The sequence below is a fragment of the Leptopilina boulardi genome, unplaced genomic scaffold (genome assembly GCF_019393585.1).
Source record: "Leptopilina boulardi isolate dan_hultmark-lab unplaced genomic scaffold, ZJU_Lbou_2.1 LbouV2_368, whole genome shotgun sequence".
In the NCBI taxonomy this organism is placed as follows: Eukaryota; Metazoa; Arthropoda; class Insecta; order Hymenoptera; family Figitidae; genus Leptopilina; species Leptopilina boulardi.
In genome coordinates this window covers 1,783,235-1,794,418 of record NW_026137938.1, presented here as the reverse complement: position 1 = coordinate 1,794,418, position 11,184 = coordinate 1,783,235, and the positions used below count along the sequence as shown (strand labels likewise).

General features: G+C 20.9%; 1 protein-coding gene across 1 annotated transcript; it reads right to left on the bottom strand.

Moving 5' to 3' along the window:
• Positions 1-1,628: 1,628 nt before the first annotated feature.
• LOC127287233 (uncharacterized) lies at positions 1,629-7,620 on the bottom strand. Its single transcript, XM_051314060.1, has 3 exons — positions 7,341-7,620; positions 3,501-3,668; positions 1,629-3,117 (listed from the first exon to the last, which is right to left on the bottom strand). The coding sequence occupies exons 1-3, from the start codon at positions 7,402-7,404 to the stop codon at positions 2,900-2,902; spliced, it is 450 nt and encodes a 149-aa protein (XP_051170017.1). The 5' UTR covers positions 7,405-7,620; the 3' UTR covers positions 1,629-2,899.
• Positions 7,621-11,184: the final 3,564 nt, after the last annotated feature.

The window sequence follows — 11,184 nt, the reverse complement described above, 5'->3', positions numbered from 1 at the left end:
AGAACAAGGTTAATTAACAGTGTATTAAAATTTGTTTTATTTTTACTATTAATAATAAATATTATTCACCTGATGTGGGATTTCAAAATTAAATCCCCCCCTCAAAAAAAATGTCTTTACAATTAATAAAAGACAACACTTATTATCGTATAATCACTGACATATTTTTGTCATTAAATAAATAAATGACATCTCGTGATTAAAATAGTAAAAGAAAAATTATATAAGCAAAATTCACGAGAATTATATAATAAAAAATAAATGGAACAAAAATAAAACTTGACAATTCATCTCATAATTTTCTCACTAAATCTTCTTGTCAAGAAATAATTCTTGAAAATCATTTTACTGTTTTTTTTTAACTTTCACTTTTATCTCTCTTTTTTCAAAATTTTTCAAATACAACACGATACACAAAATGAACAATTAATGACATAATCTTGTTTTTTTAGGCAAAAAATTAAATAGAAAACACGGTTGTGAATATACGAACAAAATAAAAAAAAATATGGCTGTTGTCTGAAGGCTGTATAGAAACAAAAGTCTTCATATGTGCATTGTTTAAAAAAAAATTGACAACTGTTCACATTGGTTTTTTTAATTTTCGTAATGGTAGAACAATTTTTGTAACGATAATAATAATTATTATTAATTATAATAAAATTAAAATCACAAGACAGTGAATTAATTTATTGAAAATTTATTTTGACCCAGATAAGTCTAGAAAAAAATGTACAAGTAATCGTTGAACAATTTTAAGAGAAATTGTTATAATTAGATACATTAAATATATATTTATAATTTTATATATATATAGAGTTTTTTTTTATTGAACTAGGAATTATAATAATAGTAATCGACTCGAAATTAAACATAAAATTTCTTTTTTTTGTTTTTAAATTGTAAAATTCAAGCATATATATTATTGTAGATAAATATTGTAGAGACTAAAAAAATATTAATAATTAAAAATTAGAAAAAGGTTTTAAAAAAATTATAGAAAATATTATTTTCTTTGGTACAATTTTATTTTTTAACTAATAATTAAATAAAATTTTTTCACTATTTTTATTGTGTTTTTCGTTAAAAACACTTTTTTTTCTTAATACAAGTTTTGTAAGAAGAAAGGAGAATTTTTTTTTTTTTGAGAGATAAAATAAAGAAAAAATTAGATATAATCTAAATTCTAAGTGAAATTTTTAAAATGAACACAATGTGTCTTTTCGTCGACACTCTCACGCTATATTTTATTATAATGTTTAAAATCTGTAAGCTTCTGCAATCCCATTTTTTTTTCTCTGAAATTATTTTACATTCTATCAACCTAATTATATTTATTTTAATGTAATTATTTATTTATTCGCAATTGGATTAGGTTGACGTACACCTGAACAGGTCTAATTTTTTTTTTTTTTACAGCTATTCATTAACAATTGGACAATAGAGATCTAAATTGACTATATATATATAATTATATATAATCAATCATGTAACTGGAATATTTTGTCAAATTTCTAGTTTACTAATTTTTAGTTTCAAAGGGGAGAAAAAAAATTCAGATATCATTATTTAGTTTTATTTTTGCGTTACATGTCACGGGATTTACTACTTAAGGGGAAAAAATGTAATTTTTTTTTTAAAAACTTGTATTTTTATTCACAATGTGGAAAGTTAAAACACAAAATTGGAAACTAAATTTTCCCCTTTAATTTGGCTTTCATTTTCACCTTATAAATAATTTATTGGAATTATTATATGATTTTTTTTCAACTTTTACTGAGACAATGAATTTTTTTTTCCATGAGCGTGTTTTTTGTGCAGATTGTCTTGAAAAAAAGGGACTAAATTTTTTTTTTTACCAGTTTTGAACGTTCCACATTGACGTAAAATAATATTTGATTTGAAATAAAATTTTTGCTTACGAAGTCTTGATTTGTTTTTCTCAACACAGAAGACATTATTTGTGCCTTAAGGGCAATTTCCGAAATTTGTCAAAATTCCCTTTTTTCAGCGATGTGCAAAAAAAAAAAATTAAAATAAGTTAAATTTTTGATATAAGGATGAAAAAGTAAACTTATTTCGAAAAAAAAATTTTTTTACAGTGTGATTAATCAATTAATATAGAACTCGACACAATTTGTGCAAAAGAATTTTTTTTTAAATGTCAAGCTCTAAATTTTAAGTGAATTGATCTGAATTTCAGACTGAAATTCTTTTTTTTTTTTTTTTTTGAGCAAACTCGTAATGCGCAAAATTAATTCGTTTGTGCCGATGCAATTAATGAAGACATTTTTCCTTTTTTTTTGAAAAATTTCCCATTAGCACCAAAATTTTTTTCTTTACAATTAAATTGTAAATTTGAATTATAATTATTGAAAAATATAACAATAATACAAATAAATAAAAATAAATAATAAATGAATGTTAATTTATATTTTTGACATTTTCTTTTTTTTTAATTACCTCCAATCAAAAACGAAACGAAATTGGCCTAGCGAATTTAATTAAAATTAATGCATAGGAACTGCTTTTGTTTTGACAGCGAGCAGTGCCTCTAAAATAAATTCTTAAGGCACTAGTGCTTAAAAATCTACATAATAGTCGTGTTTTTGAAATGGAGGTAATATTTTCTTTTTTTTTTTTTTTTGTCAAATTTTTGATTAATTTTAGTTAGAGGGAGTGTTTTTCGTTCTAATGACAAATAATTCAATGTCCTTTTTTTTTTTTTTTTTTGACCGCACTTATGCGAATTTGTTCTAGAATTTTGGACGATCGATTATAATCGTCGCATTTTTTTTATATGCTATCTAGCAGCAAATATCGGTTTAATCCTCGAGATAATTGAGGCCGATTTTTCATTTTTTTTAATTCAACAAATCATTTTATTAATCAGATGCGATTAATTTCGAATAAAAGCGTAAATTACGCTACCAAGTAAACATGAGAGTAGAAGGGATTGAGAAATTGGAATTGCACCTGGTGTGGCAGCATTACAAAAATCTTCAAGACATGAACAAACTTCTTGTCGTCCACCAAAACCACCCCTCTGGTAACAATTGCCCTTGTAATGTGACTCGTCCCAACCGCAACCACGAATTACCCTCTTGTTTGGTGGCACTGAAATATTCAAAAAAAATATTTCTTTTTCTAAATTTTCGAAAAAACGGAAAATTTTTCTCAATTCAAACAAAAATTTATAATAATTTTCTTTTTTAAATTAATAATTAATATTATTTCAAAGTTTAGTAAATATGAACTTTTTTTCTAAATTTTTCTCATTTTTTTTCTCTATTCAAACAAATTTTCTAAATTCAGTAAAACGGAAAAATTTTCTAAATCCAAACAATATTTTACAAATTTAATAAAACTGAAATTTTTCTAAAAAAAATATTCCCAAGTTTAGTAAAAGTGAAAATTTCCACAATTATTTAAATAAAAAAAAAAAAAAAAAAAATCGTTAGAGAAATTAGAATATATAAAAATTATTTATTAAAACTCACAGCCATTGACACTGAATTCAATTGTTTGAACAATTTTTCTGCACATTGTATATTTGGCTCCGTCTCTTTTTGATGAACAATCCACTTTTAATTCCTCGGGAGGTTCTTCTTCTGCACATCTACTGTCGTTATGACTGTTACAATCGTAACATCTCACAGCTTTTACACCTAAAATCAAAAATATTCATAAATTATATTGAAAAACAAAAAAAAAATTTTTATCAAAAAAGCAAAAACGAAATTATAGTGATATTTTATCATTATTGAAACAATATAAATTTATTTATTTTTTACTATTTTTATTTATTTCCTCTACACCTTCTAGTAGCAGATAATATATTTTTTACTATTAATTTTAAATACAAAAAATAAATTTATATAACTAATTATTTTAATAAAATTTGAAAAAAATATTTTTATCAAGGTTTTGTTTTGCCTTTATTTTTTATTTTATATTTATTTCATCTTATTATGATGACGCACAGTATTAAGTAAAAACTAGTTGTGACCACCTAAGTCTTGCTAAAGGCAGAAAATATATCTCGAAATGTTGATATGCATTTATGGAAAACAATTTTTAATTTTTCTCAGAAGCATTCATTTTTGTTTTTCACTCTTTTTTTTGAAATTAATTTAATACATAAATCGTTAAGAGTATTAGAAAAATAATTTAAAATAATTTTGATTTAAAAAAATGAAAACTATAAATTTGTAAATTTCAGAAAAATTGGTACAAAAATCATTACACAATCTTTTGTCATCATAATTTGTGACAATATGAATATTATTATAACCTTCGAACTTTTGTCGCTCTTATTTATTATCAAGAAAAAAAAAATTTGTTAGTTCATACTAGTAATGCAAAATTAACTGATAAAAGTAGGTTAATTTGTTTATAGATTATATTAAAATTGTGATTATTATAATAATTATAATAATTATAATAATTATTATTTTTATATTTATATCTGTATATATATTTTTATTTTTACTTTTATTTCTAATTATTATTTTATTATTATTTTTATTATTAATATTATTTAACAGAGACCGATTAAAATTGAAATAAAGAACAATTTTTATTTTAATAAATCGAAAATAATTTATTTTCTTTTAGTAACAAAAAATGAATGCTAATGGAATTTATAAATAATTTTTTAATATGATTTTATTAATGATATGTTTCTCAAAAGAGCAATGCACCGCACCCAACCAGCGATGTATTATACCTCTCTATATAAAAATCAATGAAGCTGTCTGGCCTAGAAAGACTTAACAAGACAATTTAAAGTTGAAAATTTTTTGTTTTCTTTGATTTTCTTTTGAAAAATTTGAATGTATAATTTATCTTTTTTTTTTTTTAATTATTTCCACTTTCTTCATTTTTTCTTTCGAGTTCCTATTACAATAATAGTTTTCATTTTTGTCAAATGATTCCAATTTTTCTCTATATTTTGTAAATTAGTCTTTCAATTGTGTAAAATAAAAATTATTAAAATTAAAAAATTTTTTTTTCAATTTTCACAAGATGTTTTATAAATAATTTTCAAAATTATTATTATTATTTTTTTCTATTACTATGTATTAATTTCTATTATTTTTTTTACCCCTCTCAAGGGTGATAATAACATTGTAAAAAAAAAATTTTTATTTCATATTAAATTTATAATTTATTTATTGTAATAATTTTATTATAATAATTGTATTTTAGTGAAAAGTGAAAATTTAATTTAATTTGTAATAATTAATATCTTAACTTTGTTAAACAAATTCGAAAAATTTCATTCAAGATATTTAAATAAACTTTTATATCCAATTCACAACTTCTTCCCCTTCTCAAAGTTTTGTGACCCTGAGATCAGTTTGATCGTTCAGAGTGAGTCATCAAATGTACCCTCTGTAATAACTCCCATAACCTATTTTATCTGCTGTATTAAATTATTTTCTAAATAAAGATATAGATTAACAATAACAAAAAAAAAATGTATAATTATTTTTTTCTATTTAAAAAAAAATTTAAATTCAATTTCAAAATTATCTTAATCTAAATTTTAATAAAATACAAAAATAAAAATAATAATAAAATTTCAACTTTTTCGACTTTTTTAAAAATTAATAATTAATTAATAATAAACTAATAATTTTTTTTAAAATAAATTATAAAATAGTTTTAATAGTACAAGATTTTTAGAAAATTTTTTTAAAAATAAATTTATATTTTCCTGTAATGTTTATTTATTTTATTTATTAGTAGTCCACACCTTTCGGTTTTTACATTCTTTACATTTTCCTTGATTATTTTCCTGGTATGTTTTTTTATTATTATTTTTATTATTATTATTATTTATTCCAAAATTATTTACCTCTAATGAGTTTTTAAAATATCTAAAAATATGTAAAAATAAATATAGTATTTTTGAGAAAATATTTTCAAAAAAAAAGAAAAATAAATCAAAAAATAGTAAAATAGTAAAAAAATTAATTCCAAAAAATAGTTTGTTTGCTAAAATATATGAGAAAAAAAAGTCACTTAAAGCTGAATAAAAAGAGTTCTCGTATAAAGGGGAAAAATCAATAGAACGCCCTTTCAGCCCTTACTGCTTATGGTATTAATCACTCAATGTATATATTTATATATTGAATGAAGAAATTTTTTAAAAATATTTTTCAAAAAATTGGAATTTTCTGGTTTTTTTTTAAATGACCTTTTCTAATTTGTTGATTACGTCAATTGTGAGCGAATTTCACTCACATCGATTTCATTGACGCTTGCGCCAATCAATTTTTCATCCCTCTGATAAAATTATTTCTCTATATATTACACTATTACCCCTAAAAATGTAAAAGTCACATAATCCAAGGATACACGTGCCAAGGGTGCGTGAAAATTTACATTTAATTAAACAAAAATATCCAACAAAATTTACTATCACAAAAAATTGTTTTTTTTTTTTAATAATAAATTTTTTATTTTAGATTTTTTCAATTTTAATTTCTTTAACAGCATTTTATAGTGACAACAATTTAATCATTTTATAATAATAAGAAAATTATAATTATTTTACAATAGTAAAAAAATATTTTCTACTAAAAAAATATTTTCCTAGTAAAAAAAATATTTTTTAATAAGAAAATATAATTATTTTATAATAACAAAGAAAATAAATAATATATGTACATAAAAATTATAAAAAAAATATCAAAAGTAGTTACTGTTTTTATTCTATTTTTTATGAAGTAATTTTGGAAATTAATTTTTCATGTTGAAACTTTCATGTTATTAAAAGTATTAGTGACAAAATTAATTGAGAAAAAAATAGAGTAAAGAATTAATTTAAAATAAAATGTAATGAAATTTTAATAAGAAATAAATTTAAAAAAAAAAATATTATAAAATTAAGAATGAAAGATTTTTTTACAAAAATTAAGGTAACAAAAAGAAATAATTAAAAAAAAATTAATTAACAAAAAGAAATAATGAAAAAATTGCAAGCTTCTGAATGCAGCGAAAAAAAGAATTTTGAACTCGTCAAAGACACTATGGACCACTTCTTCTATCAGTGCAACCGGATAAGAATACTTATCAATGATCATTGAATAAAAAAAAAAAATTATTTCACACACACACTTTTGTCTTTTCACTAGAAAAAAAGGTATCTCCACTATTTTTTTTTTCAAAAATAAATTTACACTTCCCCACTTTTTTTTCTCGTAATTAAAAAAAATTTCTATATTAATATTTCTTTCAATGTAAAATTGAAAAAATGTATTTTTCAACATTTTTTGTAAATTAATCGAAAAAGGAGGAAAATTTGTCGAGAAAAAAAATTTAATATTTACCGCAATTTTCCAAGATGAGAAAAGCACAGCAGGCAATTGTCAATAAACGCAATTGCAATCCCATATTGTAATCAGTGTATTGCACTTTTATTGAAATGTGAATAAAAAAGAATATCTCGAATCGCGAAAAAAGTGTATGAGATTCACTAGATTTTAATAATTTTCAATGATTTTCAATGATTTTTTTAAAAATGATTTTCAATGATTTTAATGTGAAAATTTAAGGGATGCTTTAAAAGGGCCGACCTCGCGGCCACAAGAGCTTGAAACGCACTGTTGATCCCTGGTTGGTACGAAGCAGTCGGCACCCCACGCATGAGTCGCGTGCATATAACCATTTCTGATGTTATACACGAGATTGAAAATCTAGGTGAAATAGACAAACATTCTATATTTAAAAAATATTTAAATTAATTTTCTATTTTTTTTTCGCGGGAAATTTGCATTAAAAAAAAAATTTTTTGAATTGCAATTCAAAAATTGTTAATTTTATCGTAAACTTTATTGTTAAACTATTTGAATGAATTGATTTTGAGATATTGTGAAAATTTCTAAAATTTTATGAGGAACGTCTGTTTTTTATACGAAAATTAATGATATTTTATTGTATTAATTATTATATTTGGAATTTTTTTTTTGCAAATATGAGGTCAAGTGAGACGTCACTGTTGAGTATTTTGTAATAAAAATAAATAAAGAAATAAAAAAATTAATTAATAAAAAAAATAAATTCAACAGACGTTCCTAATTATATTTTAGAAATTTTCACAAAATCTCAAGATCAATTCATTCAATATTTTTAAGAGTAGAGTTGACGACAAAATTACCTAACAATTACATTTTGTTAAATATTTTGTAAAAACTTTTTTTCATACATGGAAAGAAAATAAAAATCAAATTTTGTAAAATTATTTTCAGATCGTGAAAAATATGGTAAAAAAAAACAAAAATTTTCGTACAAAAAATTCTAAATTTTGGGAAAAATTTTTATAAACTTAACAGAATATTTAATAAATTATATTTATTATAATTAATTTATTATTAATTTATTATAATGATACAAATACGTTTTTCCAAAATTTAATATAATTATTGTAGTTTTTGTATTAGTTTTTTTGAAAATTATTATTTTTCTTACAGTGGAAAAAAATATTTATTTGATTCAAATAATTGGTTACTTGGATATTATCAAATAAATAGATATTGATTTGGACCAAATAATTTTTTTTTTTGTATCAAATCATTTCTATTTGTATCAAATAATTTTTTTTGTACCAAATCATTTTCATTTGTATCATATAATTTTTTTATTGGACTAAATAATTTTTATTTGTATCAAATATTTTTTTTTGTATAAAACCATTTCTATTTGTATCAAATAATTTTTTTGTATCAAATAAATTGTATTCGAATCAATATAATATTTGTATTTAAAATAAATACATTTTAATTTTATCAAATAATAATTATTTGAAGCAAATAAATATATTTATTTGGTAATAAATAAGTAATAATAAAAAAATAACAGCAAATAAATAATAATAAATAAATAAATTAAGTAACATTATTTGATTGAAATAAATTTTCTTTCACTTTATATATGAAAATTTCGCTTTCTACCATATTTCCTACGACTTGAAAATATTATTATAAAATTTGTTTCTAATTATTTTATTTCCAAATTGAGAATATTTCATTTTATCCAAGGATCGAATTTTTGAAAATCTTACTTCAGATTCGTTATCAGCGATCTCAAAAACTTGTAGATAATAAATTTCATAAAAATCGTAAAATAAAAAATAATTCCTCTTCGATTTTGGATTTGAAACTTCTTTTTCATTCTCATTCCAATGTTCTTCTATTCGTGTTTTCTGTAAAAAAAATTTAATTTTTTTATTAGAATATAGTTTAATATTTTTTTGAAAATAAATTTTGATAATAAATAAAAAAAATTTTATAAAAATTGTAAAATAAAAAATAATTCCTTATAATTCCTTCCAGTCCGCCATTTTGCATTTGAAACTTCTTTTTCATTCTCATTCCAATGTCCACTCAAATTCGTGGATTCTGTAAAAAAAAATTCAATTGTTAGTTTAATATTTTTATTTGTTAATTAAAATTTTCTTTTTCGAAAATTTTAATAATTTTTTTTGGATTTGTTTTCTTTTTTTGGTAATATTTTGTAATTCTAGAAAATTAAGAATAAATAAATGTTTTGGAAAGAAAAAAATTTTTTTTTTTTGCAGAAAAAAAAATAAGGACCTTGCGAGAAATATATTGGTGGATTAAAGAGCGCAATTTTCAAAGAGAAGGATTGAATCGTGAATGGGGAAGGCCGTAGGTGGTACCACGAACAATTCGAGCATAAAGTGGTAGCTCCAAGTAGTGCACTACTTTGAGTGGATAATATCCCTTTTCCTGTAACATATGCCACATATACGCTCATATAAGATTCTCGCACGTACGTGCGCGCGAACACCCGGATATATCCGAATTAAATCCGAAATTATAACAAAAAAAAAAAAAGAATACCAAAATTGCAAATATTATACACAATCGAATTATAAATTCTAATATATAATTTCATTTAATCAAAAAAAAAAATTTACAATTTTCTATATTCAAAATTTTTTCCATTTTTCAAATTTTTTTATTTTTCTATTGACATAACAACCTTATTTTGAATATTTAATATAATAATACACTAAACGGTGTAAAAAAAAATTTTTTAAAAAATACAGTAATGGTAACAAATTTTTTTATTTCGAGATTAATTTATTTTATAATTTTTGCGATTGTTTATTTATATTAATAATTCCTTTCTAGATAATTTATTTTTCGGTTTTTCAAATAATAGAAAAAATAATAATAAAATAATAATAATAACAATAAAAAATAATAGAAAAATTTTTTTGAATTATTTTAAGCTATTTTAAAATTTTTATCAACCCACGCGCGACATTTTGCGATATTCTGAAATTAAGGTATAATTTTTAAACTTATTTTACAGCTTGAGTAGAACTTCCAGTCACGCAAAGTTTATAATAGAGGAAACAGAATTTTTAAGTGATGTTGTTTTATTAGGAACTATAATTAAATTGCCAATTTTAAACAAAGAAGGTTTTTTTTTTTGTAAATTTTGATTATTTTACTAATAAAATAAAATTTTTTTAAATTTTATTTTAATAATCTATAAAATAAAAAAAGTATTTTTTAAAAAATTTATTTAATAATAATTTCATTATTATATTTTTCATTGTAAAATAAATTGTTTTTTTTCAAAAGGAAGTTTTTTTTTTATATTTTTGTGCTTTGGTATTTTATTAATATTTTGAAAATCGAAAATTTTCGAAGATTGAAAAATAAATATATTCAATTGAATTTTAGCAGGTAAAGGTTGAATATTCATTTTACCTTCGATAACCCTCAGACGATAAATGTTCTAACGATGTTCTACATAACAACTATAATGAACCTAATGATTCTATAGTAGGTGAGCGTTTCAATTTAGTATATAGCATAAAAAAAAGTCAGAGCATTTGATAAATGAAAAATTTTTTGTTTATTCTTTCTACAAACGTTTTTGAAAATTTTTTTTTTATTTATTAAAAATACAAAGAAAATTTTAATGAAAAAAAGAAATTTTAATAATTAATACATAATTTAATAATTTTTAACTGTTGTCAGTAGAAAAAGTTATACTCAGAAAGAAATGAATTAATTTTTATTATTAAATTTTTCTTTATTAATTAAAATTAACAGTCAAATAATTAATTTAATTAATTAAAAAAAATTAATTTTTTTATTAAAATTTATTTATTTATTTTTAATAATTAATTTAATT